At 54.1% G+C, this 15,627-nt stretch overlaps 7 protein-coding genes across 7 annotated transcripts; 5 read left to right on the top strand and 2 right to left on the bottom strand.

The window, feature by feature from the left end:
* Positions 1 to 1,325: 1,325 nt before the first annotated feature.
* CORC01_06167 (uncharacterized protein) lies at positions 1,326 to 2,084 on the bottom strand (the record flags this gene model as incomplete). The annotated part of the gene is made up of 1 exon (XM_022617809.1): positions 1,326 to 2,084. The coding sequence occupies one exon, from the start codon at positions 2,082 to 2,084 to the stop codon at positions 1,326 to 1,328; it is 759 nt and encodes a 252-aa protein (XP_022475695.1).
* Positions 2,085 to 3,227: 1,143 nt separating this feature from the next.
* Positions 3,228 to 5,731, top strand: CORC01_06166 (aconitate hydratase; the record flags this gene model as incomplete). The annotated part of the gene is made up of 2 exons (XM_022617808.1): positions 3,228 to 3,341; positions 3,479 to 5,731. 2 exons carry the CDS (start codon positions 3,228 to 3,230, stop codon positions 5,729 to 5,731), a joined length of 2,367 nt encoding a protein of 788 aa, XP_022475694.1.
* A 701-nt stretch (positions 5,732 to 6,432) lies between these two features.
* Positions 6,433 to 7,473, top strand: CORC01_06165 (rhomboid family protein; the record flags this gene model as incomplete). Its single annotated transcript, XM_022617807.1, has 5 exons — positions 6,433 to 6,613; positions 6,680 to 6,817; positions 6,868 to 6,949; positions 7,011 to 7,198; positions 7,262 to 7,473. The coding sequence occupies 5 exons, from the start codon at positions 6,433 to 6,435 to the stop codon at positions 7,471 to 7,473; spliced, it is 801 nt and encodes a 266-aa protein (XP_022475693.1).
* Positions 7,474 to 8,297: 824 nt separating this feature from the next.
* CORC01_06164 (uncharacterized protein) lies at positions 8,298 to 10,295 on the top strand (the record flags this gene model as incomplete). The annotated part of the gene is made up of 3 exons (XM_022617806.1): positions 8,298 to 8,578; positions 8,646 to 9,759; positions 9,816 to 10,295. Coding segments are annotated over 3 exons (1,875 nt in total), but the record flags the coding sequence as incomplete, so codon positions are not given.
* A 267-nt stretch (positions 10,296 to 10,562) lies between these two features.
* On the bottom strand, positions 10,563 to 11,826 carry CORC01_06163 (PCI domain-containing protein; the record flags this gene model as incomplete). The annotated part of the gene is made up of 3 exons (XM_022617805.1): positions 10,563 to 11,204; positions 11,264 to 11,499; positions 11,559 to 11,826. The coding sequence occupies 3 exons, from the start codon at positions 11,824 to 11,826 to the stop codon at positions 10,563 to 10,565; spliced, it is 1,146 nt and encodes a 381-aa protein (XP_022475691.1).
* Positions 11,827 to 12,364: 538 nt separating this feature from the next.
* Positions 12,365 to 13,933, top strand: CORC01_06162 (NADH-ubiquinone oxidoreductase 40 kDa subunit; the record flags this gene model as incomplete). Its single annotated transcript, XM_022617804.1, has 9 exons — positions 12,365 to 12,492; positions 12,552 to 12,565; positions 12,622 to 12,684; positions 12,738 to 12,832; positions 12,895 to 12,986; positions 13,041 to 13,182; positions 13,235 to 13,393; positions 13,444 to 13,779; positions 13,835 to 13,933. 9 exons carry the CDS (start codon positions 12,365 to 12,367, stop codon positions 13,931 to 13,933), a joined length of 1,128 nt encoding a protein of 375 aa, XP_022475690.1.
* Positions 13,934 to 14,361: 428 nt separating this feature from the next.
* On the top strand, positions 14,362 to 15,482 carry CORC01_06161 (uncharacterized protein; the record flags this gene model as incomplete). Its single annotated transcript, XM_022617803.1, has 6 exons — positions 14,362 to 14,393; positions 14,483 to 14,651; positions 14,731 to 14,847; positions 14,912 to 15,029; positions 15,116 to 15,187; positions 15,253 to 15,482. 6 exons carry the CDS (start codon positions 14,362 to 14,364, stop codon positions 15,480 to 15,482), a joined length of 738 nt encoding a protein of 245 aa, XP_022475689.1.
* Between the last annotated feature and the right edge of the window lie 145 nt (positions 15,483 to 15,627).

Below are 15,627 nucleotides of genomic sequence, written 5' to 3'. Positions count from 1 at the left end.
ACAACGGACGGGCATTAGTGCCTCCGTACTCCCGGACCCACTTAAAAGTTTGGAATCACCAGAATCTGAGGAAAGAGGAAAGCGGAAAAGAGATCAGATGTGATTGGAGGATCATTGAAAGAACAGTGCTAAAACAGTACACAAGATCATCGCACAGTGTTCACGGGCATGCAAATAAGCACCACAGGGAGATGCAACCGCGAGCGTCAATGGGAGCCGCATACCAAGGAACCTGACAGGGCGCTTGCTCGGTGAGAAATGTGCTTGAAAGGGTCAGTATTCTGTCGGTGGCGATTTTGGTCGCAAGAAATGCCACGATAGCATCATCTGATGATGTTCATCTGGCCAACGATGACTTGGGTGAATAGGTTGATTACACAGAATTGCCGAGGCAAAGGAGAGCAAGCGCCGCCGCACCGGTCCTTAGGGGAGGTCATCTCTTACCCTTCCGGCACGATAGGGCGGGGCCGCTTTTTGTAGTAACGCAGAGCAATCAGCATTGTGAGGATGTTAAAAGCGACGAGCTCGGGCGTTGGCTCGGGAGATGGGGGTATCGCCTATCATATCTCCTGCAACGACCGAGGGCGAATCCGGAATTGCGAGCTGATCAGCTTGCGACCGAAGGCTTTCCGAGGCAGTTTGAGCCCCACTACCGCGGACGGAAGCACCAAAATGGGCAAGGATCTGGATATATCATATCCATAATCCATTTATCCACAGAGGGGTAGGCTCATCCCAGACTCCCAGACTCCCAACCACCTAAGTTAGTAGGTTCTCCATCAGGAGAAGGTCCCCCCACCGGGAGGAGACACCCCCGGCCACCGGCCCCGGTCCTGTAGGCTTGAGCGAGATATAAAATTGTACCAAAACAACGTCTCCAGACCAGGAAAAATTGGTGATATTGTAATTGCCCCTGATGATTGGGTGCCACGAGGGACGCAGACCCGAGGTAGCGCACGTTAGTGCACAAGAGACTGGTACTTACATAGTATTCTATCTGGACTATCCGTATTTGCAGTGACATATCCAACAACGGCGGAAAATTGACATCTGAACAGTAGTTGCCGCATGCCACTGCTCGATGCTGTGGTGAAGCCCGCGATGGCCCGCTAATTTTGCAACGAACCATTCTCCTTGCCCGTTGCGGGGCTTTTCCTGCACCTTGCCGGTAGCATAGTTTTGCCTGGAGGCCGGGTCGCGGGGTCGGTGAAACAGTCTGGAAGGTCCATGGTTGGGTTGGACCTGTCCCGACGTCGTCGTCTTTGGCGCCGCTCCACAGCCACAGGCATCTCGGGTACGTAGCCTGACTGATCAAGCGGCCATAGTTATAGGGTGCTATACTGGCATCCTGCGAGCTGCTGAATTGACAGGAACCGAGCCGGCTGGACGGAAGCTCTCCAAGTCGGTACTTTCCAATCACCCAATGGCAGCCATGTGCCTTTCAGCGGCCATAATGTTCGATACATGGGTCTCTGGCTTCTGCAGCCCTGCAGGAGATGAAAACCGCATTGCAAAGGTCTGAGACGAGGTCCTTGCCAATGAAATATATTTCGTACGCTCTCGCGACGTCTGATTCCTCCGTTCGGTGCTGTCCTGGCTCCTCTGGGCTTGTTCCGGCCGTGAGCGATGGACGTTGTCCAGCCTCCGTGGAGAAGAAACGGAGCGTTTTGTCTTGTGCACACGAAGTACCTCGAGGCAGGAAGAAGAAAAGGCCGGGCAAGTAGGTAGGGAACCTGGCTCCAGGTACAAATCTTCACATGTGGAGGCGTCGGGTCGTCGCAGACTCGCAGCCTGAGCCAGTGCAGCAGCAGCGGTAGTCCCGGGGCCTGGAAGGAGCACATCCATCCGTCTTCATGGGGGTTAGCTTCGTCTCCGGGCGGATACCTGATAACAGACGGACAAGTCCAGTCTGTTCTCTTTCTCCTGCCTGATCGGCCGTCGTCGTGTGTGGTGGATGGACGGACGGGCGGGTGGTCGGACCAAGGCATACTCGGATACATGCTGTCAATTGACTTGTGCATGAATGCTCCCGTTCTCAGAGCGAAGAAGCAAGTCAAGACGGATGAACGGGACTGCGACCACATTCCAGAGAGGCCAAGAATTGGGGTAGCGAGTACACCAACGAGCTCCAGAGTGACGGCATGGCAGGGCAAACAGATGTCATGGGAATGTTTATCAGTGACGTTTTTGCACCTTGATTCCTTTCGCCGGCCGCTTGCCATTCGCTGTCGGCAGCTTGGCCGTTGCCGTACCGTACTATGTACACTATATCCGTGTGCCGTAGGAGACGCTGTCCGGCCGCGGTATTCGCATCTGTTCTTGTCGTGCCGCGCCTCATTAGTTTCTTTTCCGCGTTCTCGATCTTGGGCCAGGCCAAGGTCAGTTACTCGTGGGCCAAATGAACCAGCGGGTGAATGAACTTCATCCAAGTACATCGTGGTACGAAAATGGAATTTGCGCGCGATGGAGGGGCCGACCGAAACGGTGATACAAATGCAAAGGTCTTGGGATGCAGAGGGAAAGACTCGAGAGATGGTACATGTGGCTTTGGACAGGGGTTACAACGGGTCAGGGAAGACAGCGCGATATGGAGCAGGGGCGGGGACAAATGGGGTGTACATTCGGAATGTACTTTCCTGAGGTTGTCGTTGTTGCCGTGAAAGTGAAGAAAAATGGCCCCACTTCAGTCTGGTTGCTGCTTTTTGCTGCTGAGTGAAAAATAATCCAATCTCGCTGATTCGTCCTTTGGCCCGCCGTCGCCTTCGTCATAGCCGAGGAGCCCACTTTGGCTGACCCTGTTCCTCAGCATCTTCTCCACAGTCCACACAGCAGCGCGGCAACCACACGGCCTGCGCCCAATTTGAGCCGAGCACGCACCGTGGCCACCCCCCCAAAGCTGCCGCAGAGGGAGGTGAAAGAGGGCAAAAGTGAGTGTGATCGGGAACGAAGGTGCGAGTTTTTACTGCCACCCCCATCCGGAAAGACCTAGGCCTGGCTTGCTTTGCCGCCTTTCTTTTACTACTTCTCGTCCTCGTCGGAAATCCTCTCCACCTCTTTGTTTTCCTCTTCTTAATATTCTTTCCCTCCCCTCCAGTATCACTTACGAAGTCCCTTCAATAGGCCAGGGCACTTGAGATACCTGTTACGAGCATTATCACAGCTCTGACAACTCTCCACTCCATCTCAATTGATCAGTCTCATCGCTGTTCGCAGTGTCAACACCAACCATGTTGGCTTCACGACAGCTCCTGGGCTCTCTCGCCCGGAGCCGTACCGCCGCCAGTGCCAGTCTAGGAATGCGCCGTATGGCTACCGTTTCTGACTCTCCTCTTGACCGCAAGGTACGGAATTCCTCCCCTAATCCCCCAGAAAAACGTCTTCGACGGGACGGCCTATCTGGACATTATCGTCAGATGCGTCTTTGGCATCGCGTACGTGTTTGCTCGACTTGACAAGGGTGCTGACTCGCCGCAAACAGGTCAAGCAGAACATTCACGAGGAGGGCAACTTCATCAATTACAAGAAGATGTCCGAGAACCTGTCCATCGTTCGCCAGCGTCTCAACCGCCCCTTGGCTTACGCTGAGAAGATTCTCTACTCCCACTTGGACGACCCCCACGGACAAGAGATCGAGCGTGGTGTGTCATACCTGAAGCTCCGTCCCGATCGCGTTGCCTGCCAGGATGCCACCGCCCAGATGGCTATCCTGCAGTTCATGTCTGCTGGCATGCCCTCCGTCGCAAATCCCACCACTGTTCACTGCGATCACTTGATCGAGGCTCAGATCGGTGGTTCTAAGGATCTTGCCCGTGCCGTTGGCATCAACAAGGAGGTCTACGACTTCCTTGCCTCTGCTTGCGCCAAGTACAATATTGGTTTCTGGAAGCCCGGCTCCGGTATTATCCACCAGATTGTGCTCGAGAACTACGCTTTCCCCGGTGGTCTTCTTATCGGAACTGACTCTCACACTCCCAACGCTGGTGGTCTTGGTATGTGCGCTATCGGTGTCGGTGGTGCTGACGCTGTTGATGTCATGGCCAACCTCCCGTGGGAGCTGAAGGCCCCCAAGGTCATTGGTGTGAAGCTCACTGGCGCACTGAACCCTTGGGTCACTCCCAAGGACATCATTCTCAAGGTCGCTGGTATCCTCACAGTCAAGGGTGGTACAGGTGCCATTGTTGAGTACCACGGCCCTGGTGTCGACACCCTCTCTGCCACTGGTATGGGAACCATCTGCAACATGGGCGCTGAGATCGGTGCCACCACCTCCCTCTTCCCCTTCAACGAGTCTATGCACAAGTACCTCACTGCCACCAAGCGTAAGGATATTGGTGACTTCGCGCAAATCTATGCCAAGGAGCTCCGCGAGGACGAGGGTGCCGAGTACGACCAGCTCATCGAGATCAACCTGTCCGAGCTCGAGCCTCACATTAACGGTCCCTTCACCCCCGATCTGGCTACCCCTATTTCCAAGTTCAGCGAGGCTGTGAAGGCCAACAACTGGCCCGAGGAGCTCAAGGTTGGTCTTATTGGATCTTGCACCAACTCCTCCTACGAGGATATGACCCGCGGTGCCGCTATCGCTCGCGACGCCCTCGACCACGGTATCAAGTCCAAGGCTATCTTCACCATCACCCCTGGTTCCGAGCAGATCCGCGCCACCATTGAGCGCGACGGTCAGCTCCAGACCTTCGAGGAGTACGGCGGCATTGTCCTTGCCAACGCCTGCGGTCCCTGCATCGGTCAGTGGGATCGTCAGGACGTCAAGAAGGGCACCCCCAACTCCATCATTTCTTCCTACAACCGTAACTTCACCGGCCGTAACGACGGTAACCCCGCGACCCACTCCTTCGTCGCCTCTCCCGACATGGTCGTTGCCATGACCGTTGCCGGCAGCCTGCACTTCAACCCCCTCACCGATAAGCTCAAGGATAAGGACGGCAACGAGTTCATGCTCAAGCCTCCCTCCGGAGATTCCCTCCCTAGCCGCGGATACGACCCCGGCCAGAACACCTACCAGGCCCCTCCTGCCGACCGCAGCACTGTCAACGTGCAGGTCTCTCCTTCTTCCGACCGTCTTCAGATTCTGACCTCCTTCCAACCTTGGGATGGCAAGGACGTCCAGGATATCCCAATTCTGATCAAGTGCAAGGGCAAGACCACGACTGACCACATCTCCATGGCCGGCCCCTGGTTGAAGTACCGTGGTCACCTGGACAACATCTCCAACAACATGTTGATTGGTGCCATCAACGAGGCCAACGGTGAGGCCAATAAGATCCAGAACTTCACCACCGGTGAGTGGGACGCCGTCCCCGCCGTTGCTCGTGATTACAAGGCCAAGGGCATCAAGTGGGTTGTTATTGGTGACTGGAACTACGGCGAGGGTTCTTCCCGTGAGCATGCTGCTTTGGAACCCCGTCACCTTGGTGGTCTTGCTATCATCACTCGTTCCTTCGCTCGTATTCACGAGACCAACCTGAAGAAGCAGGGTATGCTTCCTCTTACCTTCTCAGACCCCGCCGACTACGACAAGATCAGACCCGAGGACAAGGTCGACATTCTCGCCACTGAACTCGAGGTCGGCAAGCCCTTGACCATGGTCGTTCACCCCAAGGATGGCAAGTCCTTCGAGGTCAAGCTGTCGCACACATTCAACGCCCCCCAGATTGAGTGGTTCAAGAACGGCTCCGCTCTCAACACCATGGCCAAGTCCGCTGGCAAGTCATAAATGGACAATGTAACGTTAGCGATACGGGTCAGGGCGATACGTGGTTAGGCGGTGTAGGCGTACCTCTTTTATTGTAGCATGTTCTGGGGTGTCGGTCGGTATAACTAAAGTGTATGGCCGCGTTATGCCCTTTGTTTTGGTCGGGCAAATACCTCTGGGACTTTTGTTTTTTTATGTCATGTAGGCCATGATTTCCTAGTATGTACAAATTTGAAACGTTCAAAACAATTTTTCTCTATCCTGAGTGCAGTGCGACGGTGCGAGAGGAATTCCATGAAGATGTTGTAGTACTTCGAATTGTCAAGCGTTTGTGCCGCTGACCATTGACACCTGCCTTATCAAGATTCAAGCACACAAGGCCACTGCGCAAGTAACGGCGCTGTCGCGCCATAACGGGCACGTGATGATAAGAGGTGGGTATTCAGAGACTGGGGTCTTATCTAACATTTTTGTGTTCGCCCGAAGAGGTCCGAGTGGACCGGGAGCATGCGACAGGTTGTCTATAATTTCCCAAGTGTAGCAAAACACACCACCTGCCTGGTGCCAAATCAAGCCGACTCAGCTGCCTTACGCTGTCGACCGGACTGATCGCTAGAACCACTTTCGACCTGGATCGAGGCACTGGTGCTTGTACAACGGCAAATCTACCGCTCGAGTCTTGATCCCTCTGGATCCCGTGAATCCCGGAGATGGCGGGCGCAATGGCTTCCAACATAACGTCTTTCAGCACCCTACGGGCTCGCTCGTACATTTTCCGGCTGCCGCTTTTCACGCGTATCGTTCTGTTCGTGATCATCGCCGCGTGGTTCGCAGGTCTGCAGAAAGCTTGGGACGTGAGGCAATGGGGCGCCTTGATTCCTGACCAGTTGTCCTTTACCTCTTGTTGGTCCCCATCCCTGCCAGACGGTCCTGTATAGGCACATTTATACTAATTAGTTCTGGCTACAGCGTATCGAATGAATACATTTCCTTTTGTCCATGTGAACTTCATCCACACGGCTATGAACCTAGCGGCTCTAGCACCGTTGATGGAGCGATTCGAGGCGGAATTTGGCACATTGACGTCTATAGCGCTCTTCATTGGCCGTAAGATCCTCCGGTCTTCTCTAGAAGTGACGTCGACTAAGCCGTTGCAGCTCTCAGCACGATCCCGGCTGTTCTCTACGTCTTGATCGAACGATTCCTATTCAAGGGCAATGTCGGAGTGATGGGAGCTAGGTAAGGACTAGAAAGGGGAATTCGTAAGCTAGGGGATGACTAACGAGAGGCCATGGTGCAGCGTCTGGGTCTTTTTGCTCCTGGGCATCGAGGCGATTCGAACCTACAAGACGAACCCCCACCTGACGATTGCGACATACTCAATTCCTACTTGGACGACCCCCCTGATCCTCATCCTCGTGGTTACGGCGCTCGTTCCTGGTACCAGCTTGCTTGGCCATCTTTGCGGTGTCTTGGTTGGATATCTCTGTAAGACAGACAGCTGTTTCCTGTCCTGCTAGAAGGCATGACTGACAAAGATTCTTTCTCCAGTCGGCCTCGGCTACCTCAAGTTCCTGAGCCCGCCCGAAAAGGCCCTGCGATGGGTTGAATCGAAGCTGAATCTTCTAGGCCGCCTGCCACACTACGTGAGTGTCGACCAGAAGACTTACGGTCGATTCGGCGTCCTGCCCACCAACAGCCATGCCGGCGGCGGTAGCGCACCGATAGCTCTCGTTGGTACGACACAGCGACTTGGACCATAAATGCATTGTGCGTCAGAGCTTGTAATAATACGTGGCACACTGCCCAGTTAGTTTGCATTTGCACCTTGGTCGGAGTTTGGAGTTATAATGCAGGCAAAAGTGGCATGTGTACAAGGTGGGCAGATTCCGCTGTGTATTGCAGTCCTTTTTTAAACCAACAAACGATCTAAAGATTTCTATATGTCTAACAGCTACGGGCTTGTACTGGGGCATTTGCATGCAAGCGCAAAGCATGGTTGGAAGGAAGAGCAGGCGCTAGATGTCTAAGAGATCTTAAGACTCCATTGCTTACCCAGTAGATTTAATACAAAAGTTGGCATCCTTGCAACCTCTTCATAACAAACCCGTCCAGGGTCCGGAGTGCGGTGAGGTCAGCAATGCAAACCAAATTACCATGCCAAATTGAAAGAAATTTATCTGCGCATCGAATACACGAGGTGAACATGTGGTGAACGTATTGCCCTGTGACATGCTCGTCACCCCTGTTGTGCCAGGGGGTTATGGAACCAAGTTGCCAGCAAGTTAGGCGTACCTTAGCTCCAGCTAAACTCGGGAACGCGAGGGGACGCGCCCGGATAAATGAATATATGGCCCCCCCTGCCACTTGCACTTCCAACGCTGCTGCACCTCCATCCCCCGGGTCGCCCTTACAAACCACCTTGGAAGATGACGTTCGTCCTTTGGGAAAGTCACCGCTCAGCAAAGACGACTTAATTGTGCGATTGCGCAGCTTCCGGAAGCTGCAGCAGAACAGTCTCCGTCATGTCGCGACTAATATGTGAGAAGAAACAAAGACCCCTCGGTCCACCCTAACTTTGGTTCAGTTGCGGCTGACCTGGCATCGCATTTATCCAGCTTCGGCACTATCATTGCGACGTGATCCGCGCATCCTCAAGCTCCCGCCCTACATCTCGTTGGCATGTATCCTAGGCGGCATCGCATGGCTATTTCTCTTGCCTCTAAGCGACTATTCCCGACGAACCTACATCTCCGAGAATGCACTGCTTCCGGGCCAAGTGCACACGTATTTCGGTGGGAGCGATCAGCATGTACTGCGGGCGTACAAGCATGAGGTCAACTCGGTCAGGGACAAGTCCAATTACGAGTAGGTGTACCACAAAAATGCCCTCGCGGTGGCGCTTTTTCTCGGGCTAACCATAGTGTCATTACAGAATCAACGACAAGCTTGAGGGCATCCTCAAGAGTGTCGGCTTGAAGGTCGGCCGCCAAAACTATACGTACGAATCCGCTGGTGATGTATACACCGGTGAGAACATCTATGCCATCCTTCAAGCTCCTCGCGGCGATGCGACGGAGGCGATTGTGCTCATTGCGGCCTGGAAGACGGTGGACGACAAGTTCAACCAGAACGGCCTTCCACTGGCGCTTACACTGGCCCGGTACTTCAAGCGATGGTCACTCTGGTCCAAGGATATCATCCTCGTCATCCCCCCAGATAGCAGGACGGGCACCCAGGCATGGGTCGACGCATACCACGACTCGCACGACTCCTCCCGTGTAAATTCCCTTCCACTGAAATCTGGCGCTTTACAAGGCGCTATCGCCATCGACTACCCGCAAGAACACCGTTTCGAGTCCATTCATATCATCTATGATGGCATCAACGGCCAGCTACCGAACTTGGACCTTATCAACTCTGTTGTCAATATTGCGGGTGGGCAGATGGGTATGGGCACCGCCATTCAGGAGATGTGGTCGCACTCCGACAAGTACCGGGACCGGCTGCTCACGATGCTCCGCGGCATGTTGAACCAGGGGCTAGGCCACGCCTCTGGCCCGCACAGCAGCTTCATCCCCTATCACGTTGACGCCGTCACTTTGCAGCCATTTGGCGAGGGGTGGCACGACGAAATGGGGATGGGTCGCCTGGTCGAAGGAACTTTCCGCAGTTTAAACAACCTCTTAGAACACCTCCATCAGAGCTTTTTCTTCTACCTCCTTATGCACAAGGAGAGGTTTGTGAGCATCGGCACGTACCTACCGAGTGCCATGATTCTGGCCGCCAGCTTTACCATCACCGCGATCTCCCTCTGGGTGAAGAGTGGTCATCAGGATCAGTCATCAGCTACACCCGGCACGGTGGTCAAGTCCGAGATTGAGGGCACGTCGTCTCAGGAGCTACTCGTAACATCAAAGGGCGCAAGCTCATCACCTATCTCCGTCCCGGCCGTAGAACGTGATTTGTTCCTACCCCTGGGGCTCGTAGCTGTCTGCCAGTTTCTCGGCGTCGTGCCATTGTACGTCTTCAATCATATGCCTGCAAGAGTAAGCTCTACCCACCCCGGCTCAGCCAGATACGATGCTCACTTTCAACCCCGTAGATGCTCGCTCTGGCATACACAGCCTTCGCACTCACCAACTGTGCCCTGCCCTTTTTCATTTCCTCGCTCCTGACCTCCGCCTACAACCCCACCGTCCAGCAATACCAGTTGATCAAGTCCTTCTCCCTCCTCTTGCTCGGTATGTTCCTCTCTGCTCTGGCAACCCTCAACTTCTCTCTGGCCTTCCTCGTCGGCGTCATGGCCAGCCCACTGTCCTTCATGCGACCCTGGCCAAGCCACGCGGCCGTCCGTTGGGCCTGCGCCGCCTTCCTTCAACTCGCCTCTCCGACGGCGGCGCTGTACTCTGTCTCGTCATACTTTGATATCAGCATCGGCGAGGTCCTGAAGGAAGCGGCTTTCGGTTGGGATGTCTGGGGCATGTACACGCCTGTCATCATCTGGGGTGTGTGGTGGCCTGCATGGCTTATGGGATCCGTCATTGTGCTCGGACAGCCTACAGCCAAGTCAAAAAGTGTATGATTTAGTTAAAAGTCTGATTACATATTCTGTCTGTCTGCGTTTTCCTGGCGGAGTGGAGGGGACGACGTTTGCAAAACGGTCGAGCAATAGGATTAGCGCATCCGCAGAGGGGCAATATCATTGTCATCAAAATCATAACGGCCTTTGTTGAGGCCGATTGCCATTCCTCTAAGTCTAGTGGTGTACATTGGTCTCCGCCGTCACCGTAGACCATTACTACAGGCATCATCTTTCTTCCGCCCATAACCTGGTATCCTCTGCTGCCCGCTAAGCCGCCCACACATCACCGCCGGCAGTCTCGATCCAGTTACCGAGCTGGTTGACTTGCGAGTCCCAATCGAGCAGCCGCTGACGCATGTTGCCAATCTGTTTCATGTCAAGCACCTTCGGCTGGACCCAGGTGATGTGCGCCACCTCGTCGACTTGGTCAATGTTCCCGCGCAGGAGACCCAAGCTCAAGGCCTTCATAATCAGGTGCTCAATCTCGTTCGGGCGAACCTTGGTCTCCTGAGCGATATCGGCGAAGGACATGGCGCGGTCGTGGGGCGGCCGGCGGAAGACGGCCTCGGTGAGGGATGCGAGGTAGATCTTCTGGCGAAGATGGCCGGCGTTCTCGGCGAGCAACGGCTTGGCCCGCATGCGAGCCGAAAGAGCTTCGAAGCCTTGAAGGTCGCCACGGTTGAAAGCGAAGAGAAGGTCGCGGAACCACTCGTCCTGTGTACCCTTGAGGGCGTCGAGGATGGGGTGCAATAGCAGCTCACCAAAGTTGTAGATGGTATCGGAGACTAATGCGGCGATGCTGAGGTGCAATGCTCTTCTGTGTCGCTCCTGGGGTGTCAGGGAGTTGATGTCGATGCAGGCGAGGTAGAGAAGGGCGTTGCGGTAGTAGGCTGCGAACTCCATCTTGCGCTCAAATTGGGGCCCATGTCAGCTTATGTCCCACAAAAGCAAGACGGACAGGAACTTACCTGGTAGTAGTTGGCATTCGCATCGTAGAACGCTGCGTGAACAATCGTTTCAACGGAGTCGAAGCTATCCAGTATTCTCTCGGCCGTGTCGAGGTCCTTTCGGGCGCCATCCATATCCTCCAAATCCAACTTGACTCTAGCCACTGCAACAGAAGCGTACACAAGGGCGTCTTGTGAGTTCTCGTTGTCCACCTTCTTCGCAACGCCTTGGAGGAATGTAAGGCGCTCTTCGTCATCTATCGAGACCTCGTCAGTTCCCAGCTTCTCCACACTTCTCTGTATAACAATGCCTTACCACTGCATTCTGTAGCAGCCTTTAAGGCCAGGTCGACAAGCTTGAGTTGATTGATCTTATCCGCAAACTTGAGAATGAAGACCTTGTAGAAGGAAAGCCGCTGGGGTTTGCTGCCCGGGTGACTGAAGAACTGGCCGAGGGCATCGGTAAGCTGGTGCCAGAGCTTCCGCTCCCAGTAGTTCTCGAATTCCAGAACGAGATGCTGGAGTTCCTCGGGGGCCTCGTCGCGCTGCTCCGCCAGAAAGTCGGGAATTGCGTCGGCGCTCATCTTGGTGGGAGGTCGAGTTTGGAGCACGGTCCGTGAGGGGGAGCTTCGAAGAGGGCCAGGATGACGACAGAATCGGGTGTGAAAGATAAGGTCGCGCGTCTCTCCTCAGAGAGCAGCTACAGAGGCAGATAAATTGAAGCTCGGGGGGTGGACTTTCGTCGTGCTAGATGCCGGGGAGTTCGTCTGGAATCAAGTGAATGTGTTGATGGATGCATGCAGGAGCAGCTCCGGAGGGGCGATGCACATAACGCGGCTAGCTAGCAGCCTGGTCAGTCAGCGAAGGTAGGGAAGGCACAGAGAGGTACGTAGCGCAACCCCGAATCGGAGGCTTTCATCTGGACGGCACCCAATAGTTGTTTTTCCGATCCTATGACCATGGGATGGGCCGTGCACTTGCTTCCACGTGACCCGCTCACCTTGCGTCCGGGATTCTGGATGAAGCTCGCGACTTTGGAGCTCCTAGCAGGTAAAGAAGCATTTAGTTGCCAGTCAATTGGGAGGCCACCGCACTAATTTGCTGCATTCTCGATATCTGACAATGGCCTCCTTACAAACCGCCGTGCGGTCGACCCAGAGGGTTGCGCACAATGCCTTGAGAAGCAGGCCCATTTCTGATGTTGCCATCACTCGTACCGGCAAGCCCATCCTGCGAACCCAGGGCGGAAGGTAGGCATACCGATCAATTGCGTTTCTCGGGAGATTTTCTGACTTGTTTTCAAATAAAGACACTCTCTCGGTGGTATGCATCAACTACGCAGTCCAATCCGGGACTTTTTCTCTAAGATCGAGGTACAGGACACACTGCGACGGTTTTCGGCGCAACGGGCCAGGTCGGACGGTACATCGTGAACAGGCTTGGTACGAACAGACACACCACAAATCGCTGCTTCAATTCTGACCGAGTTCTGCAGCTCGTCAAGGATGCACTGTTGTCATCCCTTTCCGCGAGGAGATGGCCAAGCGACATTTGAAGGTTTCGGGTGATCTTGGACGAGTTGTCTTCATTGTACGGTCTCCCTTCCGACGCGGAGGACTAAAGTACAGCTGAGGCTGATGATATGACTACAGGAGTACGACCTCCATAACACCCAATCGATCGAGGAGAGCGTCAGACATTCGGACGTTGTCTACAACCTGGTCGGCCGCGACTACCCCACCAAGTAGGTTTACGAAGCGACTGGCCCCTCAAGATCGATGGCTAAGATAGCGCCTAGGAACTTCTCCCTCGAGGATGTCCATGTTGAGGGTACCGAGCGGATAGCCGAGGCTGTTGCCAAGTACGATGTCGACCGTTTTATTCACGTCTCCAGTTATAATGCCAACCTCGAGTCTACGTCTGAGTTCTTCCGCACAAAGGTCAGCCCAATCATGGTCTCCAGAGCCAACCTCCCAATTGACCATTCATTAGGCCCGTGGTGAGCAAGTCGCTCGCAGCATCTATCCCGAGACTACCATCGTGAGGCCGGCGCCCGTCTTTGGTTTCGAGGACAACCTCCTCTTGAAGCTCGCCAACGTTATGAACCTCTTCACTGCCAATAACATGCAGGAGAGATTCAGACCTGTCCACGTAAGCTGTTCGTAATGATATCTGCCCAGCACAAGGCCTAATAGCTGCAGTCCATCGATGTCGGCCAGGCTCTCGAGGTCATGCTCTACGATGACAGCACAGCAGGTCAGACCTACGAGCTTTACGGCCCCCAAGAGTACTCGATGGCTGAGATTGCCGAGTTTGCCGACCGTGAAATCTTCAAGAAGCGCCGCCATATTAACCTCCCCAAATCTGTCCTCAAGCCTATCGCCGGTCTCCTGAACAAGTACCTCTGGTGGCACACCATGTCTGCCGACGAGGTCGAGCGTGAGTTTATCGACCAGGAGATTGATGAGACAGCCAAGACATTCAAGGACCTCGGCATTGAGCCCGGTGACATTAGCAAGTTCACATACCACTACCTGGTAAGGATGTCCGCGATTTGTACTGCAGTAGTGACAGACACTAACTCCCTTACAGCAAGGTTTCCGCAGTGCCAACTTCTACGACCTGCCCCCCGCGACGGAGAAGGAGAAGAAAGAGGAGCGCAAGTACTTGCACGTTCTCGACGACCAGTAAGCCTGGGTTTTATTTGTTGGAGGGGATTGATTCTGGGCAAGCAAGTCGTTTAGAGTGTATATAAGTAGTCAGCTAGACAAAGTTGCAAAAGTCGAGGAATCCATGTACAGTTTGAATATATTTCTTGAACGTGCGAATTTCTTTACTGTGGCTAATGCTGTGTTGTGTTGGCATTAGTCGTGAGGTCTGCAATGCCAAAGCTGATTCGTTGAAACCGTGTAGTTTCTGACGGTTCAAACTGGGTCCTTGACACAGACTTAGCAGTACTTTCTTTCGCCTTACATTACGACTCTTTTTCCTCCTACATTTTTAGCCTCCTGGTCACTGCAGTCGTTATCTCAAACTCTGCTTTCCTGTAGCTAATTTTGCGTGGCAAAATTTTCTCAGCAAAAACAAAACCTAGACTTCCGATCGCATCTACAGTCGAGATGAGCATCTCGGACAGCGACGACGAGCCTATGTAAGCCACCCCCCTCAGGAGCCAAAAAAAAATGAAATTCAAAACGTCTCCACCGGCGAGCGGCACAAGACTGACACTATCAACGCAAGCACACTCTCCTCGCACGCGTTGGCGGCGCTGGTCGAATTCAAGGCCGAGGAGGACGCCCGTCAGAAGGAGTTTGAGAGACTGCAGGAGCTGGCTGAAGCGAACGCAGCCAAGAAGGCGCCGATATCCATGACGGCGTTCATGGAGGACTGGAACAAGTCGCAATTTTGGGTACGGACTTGTCAGATACAGCGTTGATCCCTCTTGCAGTTTTCTCGAATGTAATTCTAACTCAGCCGTCTGTGGCTAGTACTCCGACGAGACGGCGGATTTCTTCGCGAGGCAACTTCTCGAGGGCGCTGATGAGGACACCACGATTGCTATGGTGTCTGCGCCCAGCGTGTTTGTTGCCCTGCATAACATTCTGGTAAGATTTTATACGACCATTCGCCGCCATCTTGGTTCAATCACTGACGAGTGACTGCTGGCAGACTGCGCGAGACGAGAGCGAAGCTCGGCCAAAGGTGTTTCTTCTGGAGCACGACCTGCGCTTCAATGTCTTCCCCGAATTCGTTTTTTACGACTTCATGCAGCCCTTCAAGCTTCCAGGTACATTTTTGTGATTGAAATCGGAGATGGTCGCACAAAAACGCTTGAAGCAGATATGCTAACTTCAACGTCAACCCTCTCTCTAGGCGAGCTCAAGGGCAGTGTAGACCGCATCATCGCCGACCCGCCCTTCCTGAGCGAGGACTGCCAGACGAAGAGTAAGCCCATCTATGCAGAATGTGATTGCTGTAAGAACGTCCCATGCTAATAGTTGACGTTTTAGCCGCGATGACGGTCCGGTGGATGATGAAGCCAGACGCCGCCCTCAAGGGCCGCGTCATCGTCAGCACTGGCGAACGCATGGCAGAATTGGTGAATAAGATATACAAGCCCGTCGGCGTCAGGACAGTCACATACGAGCCGAGCCACTCGCGGGGGCTCAGCAACGAGTTCTACTGTTATGCAAACTTTGAGTGCAGAGACTGGACATGGCGGGAGGCGACGTTGAGATAAAGGTGGACCGGGAAGCATGTATTGGCGACGCGGCCTTCCGTCCACATAGCTAGCTCATGACGATAGCCTGGCCTGGTGAGCCAAGTGGCAAATGATTCGGTTGACGAGATTCAAGAGAAAGTACACACGCTGGTTTGATCGCTGT

This window comes from Colletotrichum orchidophilum, assembly GCF_001831195.1.
Source record: "Colletotrichum orchidophilum strain IMI 309357 chromosome Unknown Scaffold_45.1, whole genome shotgun sequence".
NCBI lineage: Eukaryota > Fungi > Ascomycota > Sordariomycetes > Glomerellales > Glomerellaceae > Colletotrichum > Colletotrichum orchidophilum.
Note: the sequence above shows the minus strand (reverse complement) of the source record. Positions and strands in the feature narration are given on the sequence as shown.